The sequence below is a fragment of the Microtus ochrogaster genome, chromosome 24 (genome assembly GCF_000317375.1).
Source record: "Microtus ochrogaster isolate Prairie Vole_2 chromosome 24, MicOch1.0, whole genome shotgun sequence".
In the NCBI taxonomy this organism is placed as follows: domain Eukaryota; kingdom Metazoa; phylum Chordata; class Mammalia; order Rodentia; family Cricetidae; genus Microtus; species Microtus ochrogaster.
Window position 1 is genome coordinate 36,580,191 of NC_022024.1, and position 19,899 is coordinate 36,600,089.

Genomic DNA, 19,899 nt, shown 5'->3' on the forward strand with positions numbered 1-19,899 from the left:
TGGAACAAGCTTGAGAATCAGAACAGAGTTGTAATATTTTCTAAAAGGATTAAATTTTTGAGTTAATTTTTTTTTTTTTTTTTTGGTTTTTCCAGACAGGGTTTCTCTGTGGTTTTGGAGCCTGTCCTGGATCTAGCTCTTGTAGACCAGGCTGGTCTCGAACTCACAGAGATCCGCCTGTCTCTTCTAAAAGTTAGGAAGGAATGCATTTCAGCTGTCACACAGAAAATGACTTTGAAATTTGTACAGCTTCTTTTCCCAAATATGATACCGTTAATGATAAAATAGACCCAAGCACAGAATTAGCTGTCTTGAGAAAAAGGTTTTGTCGGAATGATTTTAATTTTTCCTTTTTGATGAGTAAATTCTTATTACAGATGCTGAGACTCTTGGTGAATCTCTGCTGGGTCTTACGGTCTATGGCAGTAATGATCAAGATCCATATGTTACCCTAAAAGATACAGTAAGTGTTTAGCCACATTACTTTTCAGATTGGTCCTAGCTGTTAAGAAACCTTACTGAATTTCTGCCTCTAGCCAGTGACTGTTTCCTGCCCACTTAGGAACAATACGAGCATGAAGACTTCTTGATTAAGCCCACTGACAACTTCATCATCTGTGGCCGTGCTGAACAGGAGCAGTGCAATCTGGAGGTGCATGGTGAGTGAAGGAGCTGCCCTGCTAAAAAGCTTTCCATGTGGCCATTTGTGCAGCTTTAGAGGCCAGGTCCTACATGATTGGTGCCCAAGGAAACCAGAAGAGGGTGTTAGATTCCCTGGAACTGGAGTTACAGACAGTTGTGAGCAGCTATGTGGATGCTGGGGATTAGACCCAGGTCCTCTGCAAGAGCACTAAGTGACCTTGTCCTGCATTTCTTAAAACTATTTGTAATAGTTCCCTTTATAGAACATTGTTTTCTTCCTAATTCAACACAGAGCTGCCTTTTTTTCTCATATTAATTTTACACGTACGAATGCATCTGCATGTATGTACCAGATGTGTGCAGTGCCCATAGAAGCCAGAATAGGGCATCCAAGACCCTGGAACTAGAGTCTTTACAAGTGGTTTGTACTCACCACATGGGTGTTGGGTACTGAACCTGACCCTCAACAAATGCTGCCTTCACCACTGAGTCATCTCTTCCCCAATCACCATGCTCTTTTTTTGACCAAAACATCTTGGTCACTTTTTTCAGTTCAGGAAACACCTACACCTAAGCCAGACAAAAGCTTTAAAGGAATCTGCTTAGAAAATTTTAAATCAGATTTTTTTTTTTTCAGTGACCTCATAGCAGACAGGCGCGCAGCTCCATCACCAGCCCTATAGCAGATTTTTTTTAAGTTAACACTAAATAACTTGCTGGATTTTGGTATTTTTAGTGTGAAATATAGCTTATATTTTATATACCAAAAACATATCTCCAGAGTATGTCGGATACTTTGCCCTATGTTTTCCTTTGTTCTTTGTTCTGTTATTCCTCTGAGCACCTACCTCCAGAGCTTCCTTCAGTCCATCTCAGTTCATCTTCTACTGTTGCCTTGAAACTGAAACTGTGGAGCTCGCTCTGTTGAGACCCAGTCACAATTTAAAAAAACAAAACCTTTAGGCTTGGTACTTACTGGCCTATCCTAGTGACTTTGTTAGTTACACTTCTTTCTTTTTAAGCTTATTTATTATGTATATAGTGTTCTGCCTGCAGACCAGAAGAGGGCATCAGATTTCATTATAGATGGTTGGGAGCCACCATGTGGTTGCTGGGAATTGAACTCGGGACCTCTGGAAAAGCAGTCAGTGCTCCCAACCGCTGAGCCAACTCTCCAGCCTAGTTACATTTCTTTTTGTGTTTTAGTTTTGGGTTTTTTTGTTTTGTTTTCCCCAGGGCTTCGTGTCAAGCCTAGGGGTCTTGGATTAGCATGCTAAGCAAGCATGCTACACTGGACGCTGAGATTCCCAGCCCTACTACTTCTGCCCCTTGTTTCACTCCCTCCTTACTTTACGGAACTCAGGCTTTCATGGCATACAGCAAAGAACTTTTACTTAATGAACCCTGTTGCTGCCCCCAACTTCTCCCCTCCCCACCCGTGTGTGTTGTATCAGAGGACAACTTGCAGGAATCAATTCTTTTCTTCCACGAGTACTGGTGATTAAATTTAAACTTGGAGGCAAATACCTAGCAACCAATCTTGCCAGCCCCCTTAGCTTGGATTTCTGTAGCTCCTAAGGACCTTCGAGGCTGTCTATAACAGTGGTTCTCAACCTTCCTAAAGCTGCAACCTTTTAATACAGTCCCTCATGTTGTAGTGATTCTCAACTATAAAAGTGTTTTGTTGCCACTTCATAACTGTAGTTTTGCTCCTGTTGTGAATCATAATGTAAATATCTTTGTTTTCCAATAGTCTCAGTGACCCCTATGAAAGGGTTGTTTGACATCTCCCCCCCAAAAAAATGGGGTTGCCACCCACAGGTTGAGAACCACTGGTCTATAGGAAGCCTATAATTAGGTCCATTTTACCCCACAGATGATTGTTTTCTATCAATATTAGAAATTTTTCAAAAATAAGGCTTTCAGCAGCATAGATAGTATGTTGTTCTAATTCTGATGTTTTAAAACTCTGATGTTTTAGGTGTGTTAACTGATAACAATGTAGGTTAATTTTCTTTTTTAAGAAAATTAATTTTAATTTCTTTTTAAGACCAATTATTCTATAGTTGGGAGTGATGGTGCAGGCTTATCCAGCATTTGGGAGGCTGAGACAAGAGAAGCCATGCAACTTAGAAGCCAGCCTGGCCAATTACCAAGATCCTGTCTCAAAACAAACAAAAACTGTCATTTTTTAAAAAAAATTAAATTTTATTAGTCTTTTTGAGGTTGGCAGATTGGTTTTTATGTGTGCACCTCTGAGTTGCCGGTTTAATTTACAATGTGCACCAAGCACATTGGTGACAGCTAACGGTTTTTTCAGGACCGTGCCTTCCCAGCAGGAGCTAATGTGATAGAACTTGACATTTCCCAGTCCCAGTCTGTCCCATATTCAGAGATCTGAAAATTTAAGTAAATATTATTATTTTCTCACTTCTTCCTCAATAAAGAGCCTGACAAGGGCAAGTAGGACTTCCCCTACTGTACTCTTGTCGCGGCATCGCGTGCGTCTTCGTGATGTATGTGGTAGTTAAAGAGCTACTTCTGTGAGTCGCTGTATTTAAAAGGGTGCTGGTCTAGACTGTTAGTCTTCATAAACTCTTGAAATAATTTAAATTTCTAAATACAATTATTTTTCTCCAAGGTTATTTCTGTTTGAATTTTTTTTTTTTTTGGATGTAAAATCAGCTAGACCTTTAGCAGGTAATGTCAATCCTCCCTGTAGAGTGTCTATTGTAATGAAGTAGACAGCAGACCCATTTATCTGGCTGGCAATAGAGCGGGTGAGAATGTCTTAGACTGGACAGACAGACTTTCTGTGGCAGTAGTGACCATGGCCTGTCTCGTTTCAACAGGAGAGTGTTCTTGTGGGGTGGGTGTGACTTCTGAAGTCTCTAGTTTATTAAGTCTCTCTCCCCATCCTTCCAGTTTACAATCAAGAAGAGGAGTCTTTCTATGTGCACCACGACATACTCCTGTCAGCATACCCTCTGAGTGTAGAATGGCTGAACTTTGATCCTAGCCCAGATGCTTCAACTGGTAATTGGAAAAATTGTTTGTTCTGCATGAGTCAGAGTTATTGACAATAGTTTATGAAGTGAGACTAGTGTAATGTCACTTAATCACATAGGGTCTGTGTGCCTCCATGGTTTGGATAAGCTGCTACACTGTGGGTTGAACATTGCTATCTGAAAGATTTTTGATTATGGAATTATTGGATCTCATGAAAGCCCAGTGTGAAGTGGTATCTTGTTACCAGCTGGAATTTAGGGATGTAACCGGTCTCGGGAAACACTCAAATGGGCCTGGTACAGAATGGTAGTAGGAGTTGGAGCCATCCTAGACTATAAGTGAGACCTGGTCTCACAAAGGAAAAAAAAAAGAAAAAAGGAAAGCAGATAAACCAGAGACACTTGTCCCAGGTAACTGTCTTCTCACGGTGGCCTTTCCAGCCACACCGCACACCCTTAGTTGCCCTTTTGGTGCTTCTCAGTAACAGTAAACATATAATACTGCAAGAGCAACAAGTGACCTTGTTCTCCCATCCATGGAGAATAGGGCAAGAGCTGTTGCTTAACTACAATAAATTTCATAACTGAGGCCAAAGGATTGAGCCTTTATTGCTAGAATACAGCTCTCAAAAGCAGCTCAGCTATGGTAGGGAGTGGGAGCTGCTACAACTGCAGGACTCCAAGATGACGCAGTGGGTTTGAGAGTCGCTGCTCAAGCCGCTCCCAGGGTGATGTGCCGGAGTGGCAGGTGTGGTGCTGGTTTATAGTCAAAAGTGCGTTGTTTCTTCCCATAGGAAATTACATTGCTGTGGGAAACATGACCCCTGTCATCGAGGTGTGGGACCTGGATATAGTGGACTCTCTAGAGCCGGTCTTCACCTTGGGAAGTAAGACTTCAAAAAAGAAGAAGAAGAAAGGGAAGAAGGTAAAAAATAGATAGAAAAGACAAGTTGGGTTAAGTTACTAGGGAGGAGGGTATAAGAACATATGTTTTTGCAATCAGATAGTCTTGGTAGAACAAGAGAGAAAGTTACAAGTTAACGTACTTTTTAATTTCAGAAAGCCCATGTATTTTCTGTTGTATGTAATATAGAACAGATGAGTTGGGTGATGCACATTCACCTGGAGTGGCTCTATACCAAACTCTTGTTTTGAAGTGCTTTTGTGATGTGTTCGAAAAAAATCTATAATATTCTTGTAGTTTTTTTTTTTTTTTTTTTTTTTTTTTTTTTTTTTTAGACAGGGTTTCTCTGTGGCTTTGGAGCCTGTCCTGGAACTAGCTCTTGTAGACCAGGCTGGTCTCGAACTCACAGAGATCCGCCTGTCTCTGCCTCCCAAGTGCTGGGATTAAAGGCGCGCGCCACCACCGCCCGGCCTCTTATAGTTTTTAAAATAGGTTTGGAAAGTGAAAGGCAGTGTTGATATAATTCATAAATTGCTATAGTTTCTTTCTGAAAAGAATATTACCATGATAAAGTTAACAGAAAGTCAGTTTGTGGTGGGTGACATTAATACAAAAAAATAATTAAAATAATTATTACAGAGTTCCTCAGCAGAAGGGCACACTGATGCTGTCCTTGACCTCTCCTGGAATAAGTCAGTCAGGTAAGAAGATGGCGTTCATATGATGCAGATTGTTCTAGTTCTCGGCTACACTGCCCACCTCCTTGCTAGTGCCTTTGAGCCCATGGTTCCCCTTTCCTGCTGAATGCACCACTCCAGGGCTGCAGCTGTGCCCCACGTTCCCTAGCAGACTTTGCCATAGGTGCCCTTTACAAACCTAGGGACCAGCCAGGCGGTGATGGCACTGGCACGGCCTTTAATCCCAGCACTTCAGAGGCTGGGCAGGAAGATCTGTGAGTTCAAGGCCAACCTGGTCTACAAAGTGAATTCCAGAACAGCCAGGACTACACAGAAGAAATCCTGTATCGCAAAAAAGAAACAAAACAAAACCTGGATGCCATGTACCATCTTGCCCATCACTGGGAAATGTGTACTGCAGTACCAGTGATGCCACAGGGTGTACTGTTGCTTCTCGCCAAACAGTATTTCATTTTTACACATCACCCATCCGCAGCATAACGTCACCACTTGAGCCCTTTTGAAGTTGAGTGATTCAGTGCATTCATAGCTCTGCAGCCGCCACCCCACCCATCTTCAGATCTTCTGCCTTCCAGACTGAAACTGTACCTTATAATAACAAAATCCTGTCTACAAGAGCTAGTTCCGGGACAGACACCAAAGCTACAGAGAAACCCTGTCTCGAAAAACCAAAAAAAGAAAAAAAAAAAAAACCACAAAATCCTGCATCCCTCAGCCAAGGCAAACCCATTCCACTTCCTGTCAAAAGTATTTGGAATGTGTTTTTGTTTTGTTCTGTTTGTTTTTTTTCAAAACAGGGTCTCACTATATAGCTCTGGCTGTCCTGGAACTATGTAGAACAGGCTGCTCTCAAATCCAGAGATCCACCTGCCTCTGCCTTCCAAGTTCCAGAATTAAAGGCGTGTACCACTACAGCTGGCATGGTTTTTTAAGGCGTAGTCTTGCTGTGTTGCCCAAGTTCTCTCAGACCCTGCACTCAAATGGTCTTCCTGCTTCGTTCCTCAGTGATTGGCAATGCTGAGCTCTCTGTGCTCACTGACCATTTTGTATACCTTTTTGGTGGGAAATTTCTAGTTGAATTGTAAAAGTCTCTAATATATTCTAAAGTAATACCTAATTAGAAATGTATTTGCACTATGGACATACCGTCTTTTCCATTTTAATGTTGCTGGTGTCCAGTTTATTTTTATTGTGTGTTTGTTGTTGCATCCCAGAAACTGTTTCCTAACTCATCAAAATTTATATTAGCATGTTGTTATGAGCTTGGCTCCCATATTTAAATGTGCTGTCTGTTTTGATGTGTGTGGTTGCTGAGTGAGATGGGGGTTAGAACTTTTTCACAAGGATATTCCATTGTCCTTGAATCATTAATTGAAAATATGGTCATCATTCATCCAACTTGAATGTTTAATTTTCCTTGCATTTTTAGAAATGAAAAATACCAATCACTGAGAAATGCAGATTAAAAACACAGCCACAGCTAAGTGGGCAGCAGGCATCTAGTTCTAGCTAACTGGGAACCTGAGACAGGAATACTGCATGAACACAGAATTTGAGACAACCTGGGCAACATAGTGAGAGCACATCTTAAAAAACCAATGGACGCCTTTAATCCCAGCACTTGGGAGGTTGCCAGGGCTACATAGAAAAACCCTTGAGAGGTGGTGGTGACAGACGTGACACCTGCCAGCCTGAGAAGTGGCTTAGTGGTTAAGAGTACTCACTGCTTACAGAGGACCTGAATTTGATTCTCAGCACCCACATCCAGCAGTTCACAACAAAACGTTTTTTGAAAGTTACTTCTGGTTAACTTTTTAATTTTAAAATTGAGAACTGTGCACTTCCCAGGTTTCTTTATGGGTCCCTTGTACAGACACAGAAGCTTCAGAATCGGCTTACTGCTTTCTACTGAAGTGAAGTAAGCTTTTGAGCAGAGTGGGTTGACTATCCTTGTTTCCATCCCAACAATATTACGTCTTCCAGAACAAATGGAGAAGGGTCTTTCCACTTTGACAGTCTTTGGTTTATTTTGATAGTCTTTGGTAGTTTTCAGGATGTAAGCCTTAAGTTTTGTTTTTTAAATTCCTAATATTTTACTACTGTGTATAATCACTGCTGTGATTATAAGTGAACTCCTTGTATTTACTGCTTTGTTTTTAAGAACAATTTCTCTAATTTGTTTCTTCCCATTCCAGAAATGTGCTGGCAAGTGCATCAGCAGACAGCACTGTAATTCTCTGGGACATGTCTGTGGGGAAGCCAGCAGCCAGGCTTACTGCACACACAGACAAGGTATGTGACTTAGTGGATAAAGGGCTTCTCAATAATCTGGACATTTGTATATATGGATTTATGATTTACAAAGTGCTTTCAATAGTTAAACCACTGAGGTTCACAGAACCCTATGTAAGAGATAGAATCCTTTAATGTTACAGAAACCAGGAACATTAATGCCCTGTGATATGCTCATGGAGGATCCTGGGGGTAAAGGAGTATGATTGTCAGTTACACAGTAGTAAAGAAAGGTTGTAGCAGATGTATAACTGCTGAGGGACTGATGATCTGAAACAGTTGGACTTCGAAGCTTGTGCACTTACCCAATCCCTTCTACTTTTTCTCCTTTATCCTGAGGGTAGGGTTTGAGGAGTGCTGTGGTATTCCTGTAAGTGTGAGCCATTATTTGACAATATGGTTCTCCTTTTTTGAGTATTTAGTAACTGGTTTCTTGACCAAGCATGGTGGCTCATACCTTTAATATGAGCAGTCAAGAGAGGCAGGTGAAACTCTTGAGTTCAGGGCCTTTAGGCCAGTCTGGTGTATCAAGCTTCAGACCAGCCAGACCTACATAGTGAGACCCCCCCCCCCAAAAAAAAAAAACAAAACAAAAACACAAAACAAAACAACAACCTGCAGCAGATTGCAGTATTGGAATTTCAAAGAAGGGAATACATAGTCTGTCTCACCACACAGTAGCACTGTTATTACTCAGAGTGGGCAAAGATAGATCTTTTATTCTTCTTCCCTTTAGGTCCAGACTCTGCAGTTTCATCCATTTGAAGCACAAACTCTGATTTCTGGGTCATATGATAAGTAAGAAAGCACTTTGCACTATGCTTAAACTACAGTACTTGGTCTGGGGTGGGGTGGCTCAAAGGAGCTGTACCAACACTAAGACAAGACAGGAGACATCTGATCTTAGTCAAGCTGTCCTACTGAGGTAGCTACATGTTTAAATTATTACTGCTAGTTTTCAGCCCTTGATTCTTCATTCCCTCTCAAAAGAAATGTGGTTTTGTGATAGTAATCTAACTACTAGCAACTTCTCTGGTTTCTAAAGGACGTATGAGTTAGCCATTTTTGTGATGTACTCAATCCCATACTTGATGATTTACGGCAAACATTTCCTAATGCCATTTCAGATTCTGCCCATTAGACTCGATTCAGCTGTTAACTGCCCACAGTGGCTTGGTTAGGCTAAACAGAGACACTGGATTCTCCAAAGGCAGAGAAACCAAGGCTTTTGGAGGTTTGGTTTGGAATAAGTGTACTTTTCCTGCCATGTTACTGGGAGATGTGCCATGACTGGGAGATGTGCTCTTCTTCCATGGGGAGCATTCACATATCTCTTGGCAGAAGCCATGGATGGGTTCAGAAGAAATCAATCTAATTGGAGCTAACAGGCTGCTACAGGAGCCCTGGTCACATGTGTCTGAGGGGAGGATGGAACGTAGAATCAAACCAGTCAGCAGTCTTTGCTTTGGTTTCTTTTCCTTTACAAGAGTTTGTTTCCAGTTTTTTGAAGATAGAATGCCACGCTATTCTGTGTTGCACAGGCCAAAGACGGTCACACCAGAATGTAATTTTAGGCTCTCTGTCAACAGGAACAGTTTTTGTGGACTGAACATCAAACAGCGATGCAAAGGCTTACTCACTGATGATTACACAAAAGTTTTTTGAGGGGAGGGGGGTAAAACAAGTTTGCATACCAAAGCCCCTGATGTAATTTATGTTTCTGAAGGATCCCTGGAACTTAAGTCCTTGTGTACTGTTTGCAGTAGGCAGTGATTCAAGACGCCTCAGGTGTGCTGGGATCATCCTGTGGCAAAGGTTGTAAAGCCCCTTCAGAAAAAATAACTCTGGCTGGGCATTGGTGGCGCAAGCCTTAAATCCCAGCACCCGGGAGGAAGAAGTGGGTGGATCTCTGTGAGTTCAAGGCCAGGCTGGGTCTACAAGAGCTAGTTCAAGGATAGGCTTCAAAGCTACAGAGAAACCCTGTCTCGAAAAACCGAAAGAAAAACAACTCTGTAGATAAGAGGAAATTATTTCTTTCGCGTCTAAGTACTCCTAGAAAACAATAGATACAGTGATCCTACTGCAGTGTGATTTGTGAAAAATAAGACCAAAGCTCAATTAATAAAAACTCAGACAGAAATTGGGGTTCAGCCCTGAAGACCAGAAAAGTATAACAGCCAGCCACTGACACTTACCTTTACCTCAGTCGGAAATGGCAATCCTGCCTCCAGGAACCTCAGAATAAGACTGTGTCTGAGAGCTATCTCCTCCTGTTTTATAGTCCTCTCTAGTGCTGGCATTAAAGGTATGCACCGCCCAGTTTCTGTGGCAGCTAGTGTGGCTACTGGGATTAAAGGTGTGTGTTACCACTGCCTGGGGCAGTGGGGCTCTTTTACTCTGACCTTCAGGCAAGCTTTATTTATTAAAATACAAATGAAATGCCACAACATAAGACCACATCCCTGAGTTCCCCAAGAACAATAACCTGACTAGGGAAGTGCTTATGGTTAGATCCATTTTGTTATTTCAAAGGATCCTCTTTAAGTTCCCAGCACCCACATGGTAGCTCACAGCCATCTCTAACTCCAGTTCCAGGGAATCTGATGCCCCTCTGGCCTCCATGGGCACTGCACACACATTCATGCAGGCAAAACATTCATATGAAGAGTCCGGTGGGCTAGAGAGATGGTCTAGTCATTAGGAGAATTTGTTCCACCTGTAATTCCAGCTCCAAGGGATTGCATGTCTTCTGAACTACATGGGCACCTGCACACACAACATAAGTACAATAGAAAATTTTGCGTTTAGAACCTTCAAACGGACTTTAAATACTTGAATTCTGAATTCACAATGTTGCCGTGTTAACCATTTCACTAAAATACATTGACCCTGTCATGGCCTGCAATGTGTGCAGGTCAGTGGCTCTGTATGACTGCCGAAATCCAAACCAGAACCATCGTCTGTGGCGGTTCAGTGGGCAGATCGAGAGAGTGACCTGGAACCACTTCTCACCATGTCATTTTTTGGTAAGAATATGCACATTGCTTTTTCTATTCCTATGAGATATTCTCAGAAAAGCATTTTCTCTGTTTAGAAGTATGAAGCTTCTGGATCTTGGAATTGAAAACACTGTTTCTTAACAATATAATGGTGGCTCAACTACAAAAAAAAAAATTCGTAGCTTGTGAATGACTTAGCTAATTTTCACCTATTTCAGTGTGTTTCATATATTTTTATATTCTAAGCCATTTTACTACGTACTAGTTCTTTTGAGATATTAACCATCATAATACTGTTTCAAGATTTTGAGGTAGGATCTGTGTAGCCCAGGCTGGCCTTGAACTTGCAAGTCCTCCTGCTCCTATCTGTTTTGGTGTTTTTCAATAGTTAAACCAGTTCAAAAGGTACTCTTACTCAAATCCTTATGCGTAAATGGAACTCTAGAGATGATCAATAGCAAAGACTTTCCAAAGATTCCACTAACGTCAACCAAAGGAAAATAAAGTCCTAGTGTCGCAATCCATTAGGCCCATAAGTGTGTGTTCTGAGAAATAATGTCGCTCAAAGACAGGAGGGGTTTGTCTTTTGATTAGCATACAAATTAACAGGTTCCTTTGTGGCATTTCCTTTTAGTTTGGATGGTTTGTTTGTTTTTGAGACAAGGTTTCTCTGTGTAGTCTTGGATGTCTTGGAACTAGCTCTGTATACCAGGCTGGCCTCAAGCTCAGAGATCCACCTGTCTCTGCTTCCTGAGTGCTGGAACTAAAGGTGTGTGCCACTACCATCTACTGCTTTGTGGCATTTTCATGTAGGCTTCATTTTGGTTGAGTTTTCTGTTCCCACCATGCCCCTTACTTTTCCTAACGTGTCCTTTGCCCTCAATGTTCCCCACTCTTTCTTTTTGCATTAGTAGTTCATGTGTTCTGTTGTCTTCCCTTAAAAAAAAAAACTGGGCCGGGCAGTGGTGGCGCATGCCTTTAATCCCAGCACTTGGGAGGCTAAGGCAGGCAGATCTCTGTGAGTTCGAGACCAGCCTGGTCTACAGAACTAGTTCCAGGACAGGCTCCAAAGCCACAGAGAAACCCTGTCTCGAAAACCAAAAAAAAAAAAAAAAAAAAACCTGGTTTTATTTGTTTTTAGTTTGCAGACTCAGTTCATGTGTATGTGTTTATTCACTAGCTTTCTCTTTGGTAATAGGACGCCTGGTATAAAATAGCCATGAAAACACGCGAAAGCAGAAGTCACAGTAATGTTAAATGCCCGTGTTTCTAAGAAAATATAACTTACACACATGCATTTTAAACAAGCTGTGCTTTGTAGTATATTTAGACAACAGTAGTATGCAGTCATGTTTATGGGACAATAATGAAACTTACTCTAAATGCTTTTAAGTATTCTTAGCTGTATAACATAAAACTGTATAACATAAAACTATGTTCCTAATTTATAACCACCCCAATCAAAAAAACTGAAAAGTTGGTCAGTAGATAGGCTTGCCATTTCCAAGTGTGTTCAGCCTATACTGGCTTTCTCCCCCCTTCACTTCTACTCTGGGACGCAGTGTAAGTGTATCCTAGGCTTGCCTCCATTCTTCTGCCTCAGGAATATATCACAGCTTCTTTATGTACAAACTAAAATGTTCCAGTCTAGCTAATTAGGAAGTTGAGCAAGAAAAGAACACTTTTTAGTTTTAGGACAACTTTTTAAGAAATTAAGCTTTCAAACAGTGTTTCTGAGAAGGTCATGTGTGTTCACCATAAGATTTTATGAATTCTAAACATTTGAGTGTAGTTTTTCTCAAGAGAAGTTTTAACAGTAGCAGAATATATTATTCAACATGATGCCACTAAGGGAGGATAGAGTGTAAAGTTATAAGGCCTCCCAAAGTACTAAAATAGTTCAGAACTGAGTGTCAGCTGGAGTGGCATTTCATTTGTGTTTTTATAAATAAAGCTTGCCTTTGCCTGAAGATCAGAGAGTAAAGCAGCCCACTGGTCAGCCTTACAGACCAGGCAGTAGTGGCTCACACCTTTAATCCCAGCACTTGGGAGGCAGAGGTAGGCAGATCTCTGAGTTTGAGTTCCGAGACAGCTAGGACTGTTACACAGAAACCCTGTCTCGAAAAACAATGAATGAACAAACGAATGAATGAAAAGACTGTAGCGCCCCCCCCCCCAACATACTTTTTTAAAAGAATATGTAGCCCAAGGTGACCGCAGTTCCCATCAATTCTGGCTCTGTCTCCAGAGTGCCGAGATTACTGGCTGCTACACCTTATCCTGTAATAACATCTTTCTAAACTCCACCAAAATGCTGGGATTACAGGTCAGAGTTACCATTGCCTGGTCTGTAAGGCTGACCAGTGGGACTGTTAAAATACAAATGAAATGCCACTCCAGCTCCTGCTCTGCAGGCTCCCACTTTAGGAACCACACCAAGTGTAGAGATGCCTAGTCATTCACCCTGGGGCGCATGAGATTAATGCATCCTATTTACGTTCACCCGAGTCCAGCTTTTGCATAGAGGACTGTGAAGGATTTTTTCTGGTTTGTCATGTTATTTCATTTTAATGAGTGTTTTGCCTGTGTATACCATGAGGAGGCCAGAAGATGGCATCAAATCCCCTGGAGCTACAGTTACAGATGGCTGAGCTACCATGTGGGTGCTGGGAATTGAAGCAAAGTCCAATCTTAGACTTCACTTTTCCCACCTTTTCCTGTGCTGGTGTTGCCTTTTGCTGGCAGAGAGGTTTAGCTCTCTCCCACCTTCTTTGCTCCCCAGTTCTTGAGCTTATTTTCCTGTCAGTCCCCTGCTGTGGCAGTGTTGAGACATGATCTGATCCCACCATTCCTATAAATTCCTTATTGGCTACCCACATCCATTTTCCTCCTCTGCCTCTCATTCTGTTCGCCCCTCAGCCAACCTCTGTGCTAGCCCACCCCACCCCAGGTATTCCTTCTGCCCTGTACAGTGAATGCCACTTCTGTGTTCCCCTGTTTCTAACCCCACTCTCTCCTTCACAAATATAGCTCGTGCAAAGTTCTCATGTCTATTTTTAATTTTTAGTAAATTCTAGATATTTACTGTAATTTGCACACTTCTCCACTGCCAAATTTTATTGTCATCTAACATGGTCTTGCCCATCCTTTAATCTGCAGGCCAGTACAGACGACGGCTTTGTGTATAATCTGGATGCACGTTCAGACAAGCCAATTTTTACACTTAATGCACACAACGATGAAATCTCTGGTGAGCAAGAGTGATGTTTCTTTCTGATGCATTAAGTTATGACAAAGTAAGTCTAAATTTCAGACAGTAGCTCCTGAACTAATCTTATCTTCCAGGTCTTGATCTGAGCAGTCAGATCAAGGGCTGCCTTGTGACTGCTTCAGCAGACAAATATGTGAAGATCTGGGATATCTTAGGAGACAGGCCAAGTCTCGTTCATTCTAGAGACATGAAAATGGTGAGCATCTCCTGACACTTTGCTTGTCTTTTCATGGGATTCACTGCAGTCAAGGACGTGTTGAAGTTAATATTGAGCTAGTCATGTTCGGTGAGAGCTTCTAACTTAGGTATTAAAGAATTCAGTTACTATCTGAACTCCTTTCAGGGTCACAAGCTTAAGCGTCACTTGTCAGGATGAAGAGTGGGGCAAGGACATAAGGAAGTGGCCACTGTTGAGTTATCGGTGGCTCTTTATTTACTACATTGAGGTTTATTGTGTGCTTGCGCACAGAGCGGAACAGGTAGTGTTCAACAGATGGGGTGCTTACTGTGAGCGCTGAGTTACATGAGCAACATGTGCAGTACAGAACAGCACCACAGATGTTAAATATGTGCATTCGGGCCACAAAGTTCTTAATTCTAAGCCTATGTATGACTGATTTCGTACTTATTCGAATAACAAATGCTATTGCATTAAAGGATTTTCTATTTTTCTCATTCATACTTTGAGTAATGCATATTTCTCGTATTAAGAATGGAAAAGCTGAAAGTTCCTTAATCTCAGGGGGTCTGGAGAGGTGGCGCTGTAAAACAACTCCCACAAGTTGTCCTCTGACCACACACACACCCAACACATAAGAGACTAAGGACACAGCGCAGTGGTAGAGTACCTGCACAAATGCCAAAGAATCATTTCAGAAAAAAAGACTTCAAAGTGACCTAAGATAACAGTTGTTTAAAAAGATGTACTCAGCAACCTAGGCGGGTGACTCATGCCCAGCTTCATGGTGGTGCTTATCTAGTGGGGGCTGAGGTTAGAACTATCTGGAAGGATAAAAGTCACTGACTTTACTTCTTCTCTCCCCAGGGAGTTCTCTTTTGTTCTTCTTGTTGTCCTGATTTGCCATTTGTCTATGCCTTTGGAGGTCAGAAGGAGGGGCTTCGCGTTTGGGACATAAGCACTGTATCTTCAGGTGAGAACCTCCAAGCTCCTGCTCTTTGTGAAAGGAAAGAGTAAGGGCTAAGCATGGGTGGGAATGTCATGGGCGGAAGAGGGCTGCCCAGTGTGTATCCTGTAGTCCCTGCTGCAGAAATGGCAAGTCTGTGTTCCCACTTAAAATGGACAAGCTAAAAAGAAATGTAGCAGTCTCAAGGAAGAGCCTTCCTTCCTTGCCCAGGTGCCACAATGCATGAATGTGCTCATTTCTCAACTACTTTCTACAAGATAAGTACTGTTAACTTACTGTCCCGTTGTGCCCTCCCCCGCCCCTTTCTGAGACAGGGTTTCTCTGTGTAGCTGCCTGGAACTCTGTAGACCAGGCTGGCTTTCAACTCACAGTCTGCCTATGTCTCCTGAGTGCTGGGATTACAGATGTGTGCCACCACTGCCTGACTACTTACTGTGTCCTGAGACAGTATGTCTCCACTAAATTCTCCCTAGACGATAAGGATCCCAAGATTTGTCTAGGTTGCTAATTTGAATTCATAGACATGAAATACGTACAGATTATATATATGTGTGTGTGGTCGACAGGGCAGGGGAATGTACCAAAGCCCTGTTCCAAGGCAGATTTAAGCTCTAGGGCAAAGTACAAAACGATGATTAAGGTTTAATCCCAGGAGGCAGAGGCAGGTGGATCTCTGTGAGTTCGAGGCCAACCTGGTCTACAAGAGCAAGTTCCAGGACAGGCTTCAAAGCTACAGAGAAACCCTGTCTTGGGGAAAAAAAAATTGGTCAGGCTTACAACTTGCATACTTTTTCACTTTCTATTAAATATATTTAAGTTTTTACCTCACAACAGAAATTTACTGTCTTATACTGTAGTCCTTATCTCATGGTTCTTTCTAGTGAACGAAACATTTGGAAGACGGGAGAGACTGGTTGTTGGCAATGCAAAAGGCTTATCTGTTAACGGCCCTTGTGGGAGCTCCCAGACACCAATGGAGTCCTGACAAAGATCACAGTCTCCTAGGATGCCTACATGAACTTGGAGTTTCGAGAAGCTGGCCTAAAAATGTTCCGTGTGTACCTACAGCCATAAAGTGATGGAAGGAAAATTCAGTTCCTGCTGCCATTCCCCTGCAGCCTTCAGCTGGGTACTGTACAGTTCTTGCATTTCTTGAAAATAAAAGTTTTTAGAGAATGATTCCTTAAATATGCCATCTGACCTAGAACTGTAGGTTTCTACTATATGTATAGTAACTGAAGAGTTCTGGAGACTGGGTCTTGCTGTATCAGCCAGCCTGCACTGGGGAGAAGGGAGACAGGAAAATTTCTAGCTGGTCTTCACCTTCTCAGGCTAGGATTACCAATATGCATGGTAGGTTCTAGAACTAGATTCAGGTCCGTGTGTTTGCAAAGCAAGCATTTTACTGACTGTGCAGTTTCCTTAGTCTGTTTTGTTTTTAAAATGGGATTCCTAAAGGTACTTTCACCTTTTGCATATTAATCATATTTTTGACAGTGCTATTGTTAAAATGCTTTTGGTTACAAAGTTAACTTTTTTTCAGGACTGTTTTCTTTGTCCCAATATTCAAGAACTTAGGGGAGTTGATATGAATTTTCTATAATCAAAATATTTAATAGACAACAAACTGTCAGAGTATGCTGAATAAGTTTTGGTTCCAGTAAATTCTCCCTCTAGTTACTTCATAACCTATGCCTTCCTTTTCAGATGAATTTGAATTGCATTCATAAAGCACTCTGGACTTAGATTGTACACTGTTCCCTCATTAAAATACACTCGCTTATGCTTTAGTAAGTATTTTCAGAATGCTGGCTATTTCTCAAGCCTCATCAGAATTTGTGTGTGGCAGAGAATGGGGAAAGCGCAGGATATAGGACTAGGTCCTTCCTTAAAAACTACCTGTCACTCACTCCTGTCAGGCTTTAGTAAGATCCTATAAGCTGTTACTGTGAAGAAAAAATTAACACGTAGTTGGGTGTAATATACTTCCCCTTGCTAATTGCTTTGGTTCTGAGCTTGAAATTAAATTTCCTGGTTCGAGATACTGTCCTGTAATTCACACATGACTCGATTTTCCAGATCGTTGCCTTTACTAAGTCAGGCTTACCAAGCACTTTACTCCTTATCTCTTCTGATCCTGCTCCTAGACTTTAACACATCTGTAGTAGCATGCAACAAAACAGTATGCAGTCAACAACAATGCTCTTAGACTGTAATGGGGTTGGAAAACCTCCGATGGGCAAGTTATAATGTAGCTGGCTATCCTGACATTCTAGCAGAAAGCATTGCTCAGTTTTGTGGGATGCTAGTATAAACCACCCCGATGTAAGATATGTAATACTTGGTAACTTGTTACTGTAAACCATCCAGCCATTCTACACCACAGCTTCCCACCTCAAGGTCTATGCCATCTAGGTTTGTGTAAATTATACCCTGTGCAAAACCATTTTATAAGCAACACGATCATAATGCAGGACTCCTACACACTGCTACACACTGCTTCAGAATCACCTGAGGCTTCATAGCCCTTAGGAAACCTGAATATGAAGCCAGATGTTGGAGGTTCTGTAAAATACTATGCATAAACAGGCCTTAACTGTATGCTAATGAATTTGTTCTCATTCTTCCTACAATGCCTCAAACTGCTGGCTCTTTACATGGTTTCTTCTTTGTTTTTGTTATTTTCTTTTCTTTGTTTTTGTTATTTTCTTTTCTGTTTACCCCCAATAAATCCCAGAGACTCTGGATCCAGAGCCCACACTTACCATATCCTGTTGGTGTGGCCACTGACCCAGCAGCAATCGTGGACAAGACCTCCTGCAACTAGGCAGGGAAGTGTTAGTCCCACTTAAACTAACACTTTAAGGTCAAAGGTAGAAACACCACCATACATCCTCAGCAGGAATCTTCCGCCCTTCCTCTTCTTGCCTTGGGTTGTTTTGGTGTTTAGCTTGAATAGCTCTAGTTTGAAGAGCATCTCTGTGCAGGGCAATAAGGAATTTAATCTAGTGCATGCTCCTGAGAAAAGGAAGAAATTACTTTGAGCACTACTAAGGCTTCACGCCTTGGTGTTAGCACTCACTCTGAGCCACACACAGCACTTGCCTTCAGCTGTAGACCTTCCTAGAAATCCCAGAAGTTGAGTCTGTCTAAGCACCATTACACAGGAACAATTAGGATACGATCTCAGAGCTAAAAGCTTTCTTCTCTTTTAACCTTGGAGTCCATCCTCTACAAAAGATTATAAGAAATGCCTTATTTTCATTAAAAATTTTTGATTTTAATTCTTCCTAAAGGAATACAGATTTGAATGAAATACATTCATCCCATAAATACTTTAGCAGCAAAACCTTCCCAGCAGAGTCCTTCCTCTACTCAAGGTTGTTCCATCAACCCTGTCACCTTCAGGATGTTTCTCCTTCTTGCCAAAAGCGCTGTGCCTACTTACAGGGACCTGAAAACAGACCCACATGGTGACATCTATCTTCCAAATCCTTTGGTATCTTCTACGCTTAGCTGGTGAGGACCTTTAGCAAGGAAGAAAACTGGGAAGGCCTAACTGAAACCCACCAATGCATTTGGAACTACATGTTGCTTTCAGTCAGCAACATTTTAATGGTTTTCATAAAGTAAACCTACATAAAAGATCATTCCTTCTTCCTCCTGTAGTCTTGTCTGGTGAGTCCATGACAGGAGACTACCCAGCAGACATTATTTGGATACTTAATTCCAGGTACTCTCTGAATAACGGAAGGCTTTCCTGAAGTCAGAGACATGGCCAAACCATAAAGGCGTGCATGTACACATCACCAGGTGGCTAACCTTGGCTTCCATTGGAGGTGGTTTTCTGGGCCTTTTCCTCTACCAGCCACTGTTCTCTGACCCATGACTGCTGCTCCCTCAACACCTGAGATGGAGAAGCAGGATCTAAACTCGCAAGTGGCCAGAAGGTAGGCAGGTGTTACTTTTCTTTCATATATATACAGTCACCAAACACTCGATCTGCTGTGCTGCAATTCTTGCTGTGAGATGCACACCTTACAATAGTGCATAATATGTGGTCAACAGTGGGGATGGCTGGGGTCAAATCATGTTGACTGGAGGAAAAAAGAATGGAACAATGAGATAAATTGGTAAGAACAAAAGGCCACGCTGATTCAGGCATAAATGCATCTCCCAAATTACTAAGCAAATAAAGAACAGATATCAAAAGCTGACCCTTTCCTCGCCACCCATTGCTTAAAAATGGGGCAGACACGTGCCTTGTCTCCAGTCCACCCTAAAGAATCCATCTGGATATTCCTCACGAACTGCCTTGGCTACCCCACTCAGTCCACTTTTGACAGTGGGTTGGAAGGATCAGAAAGCATTCCACATTAGAAACCACTGCAGTGCGTTGGTTCTGTGATTTCCCGATGCATGGTCCATCCGAGCAGTTTTCCTTCTATTTATGTGTGGGGAGAGGCTCGTCTGCTGAGTAAATGGCACTGCCCATCCTACAGTCATCTGTTCTCACAGAGTCTGTGAGATCATCTTCTTCAGAGTCGTCCTCCTCCTCCTCCTGTGCAGAGGAACTGGAGGCGGGCCCTTTGCAAGTCTTCAGGTGCCGAGTGAGATGGTACTTGGTTAGATAAGCCTTGGTACATTTCTCACAGACATAGTCTCGTTTTCCTTCGTGAGAATTAAGATGCTTCTTCAAGTGGTTTGTTCTCAAGAACAGTTTATCACACTTCGGACACTTGATCTGGCGTTCCCTAAGAGGAACACAAGAACATCTGCTTTGTGAGTATAAATGACAAGCCACACACACTCCCTCAACTAGGCCTTTGTAGGAACTTTTAGAACTGGCTGCTTCTGCCTTCCTAGAGGACTATCCAGTATAGATTTCTTTCACTGAATATGAAACCTGTGAAATTCCCTCAAGTTACATAACTATAATT

General features: G+C 42.0%; 2 protein-coding genes across 5 annotated transcripts in view; one reads left to right on the forward strand and one right to left on the reverse strand.

Annotated features, from left to right (window-relative positions):
- Positions 1-17,001, forward strand: part of Pwp1 (PWP1 homolog, endonuclein) — a 21,199-nt gene extending 4,198 nt beyond the window's left edge. For both annotated transcript variants that reach the window (XM_005358257.3, XM_026784496.1), the window contains 12 exons: positions 378-463; positions 563-659; positions 3,568-3,678; positions 4,445-4,575; positions 5,194-5,255; positions 7,448-7,544; positions 8,281-8,342; positions 10,459-10,570; positions 13,703-13,793; positions 13,889-14,010; positions 14,860-14,965; positions 15,841-17,001. In XM_005358257.3, coding sequence (XP_005358314.1) covers positions 378-463; positions 563-659; positions 3,568-3,678; positions 4,445-4,575; positions 5,194-5,255; positions 7,448-7,544; positions 8,281-8,342; positions 10,459-10,570; positions 13,703-13,793; positions 13,889-14,010; positions 14,860-14,965; positions 15,841-15,944 — 1,181 coding nt within the window. In that variant the 3' untranslated portion in view covers positions 15,945-17,001. The remainder of the gene's footprint in view (positions 1-377; positions 464-562; positions 660-3,567; positions 3,679-4,444; positions 4,576-5,193; positions 5,256-7,447; positions 7,545-8,280; positions 8,343-10,458; positions 10,571-13,702; positions 13,794-13,888; positions 14,011-14,859; positions 14,966-15,840) is intronic.
- Positions 17,002-17,221: 220 nt separating this feature from the next.
- Prdm4 (PR/SET domain 4) overlaps positions 17,222-19,899 on the reverse strand; it is a 34,035-nt gene continuing 31,357 nt past the window's right edge. For 2 of the 3 annotated variants that reach the window (XM_026784494.1, XM_026784493.1), the window contains exon 12: positions 19,404-19,713. In XM_026784494.1, the coding sequence (XP_026640295.1) occupies positions 19,404-19,713 (310 nt within the window). Of the gene's footprint in view, positions 19,714-19,899 lie in introns of all 3 variants that reach the window. The other variant, XM_013350397.2, reaches the window with a different exon arrangement.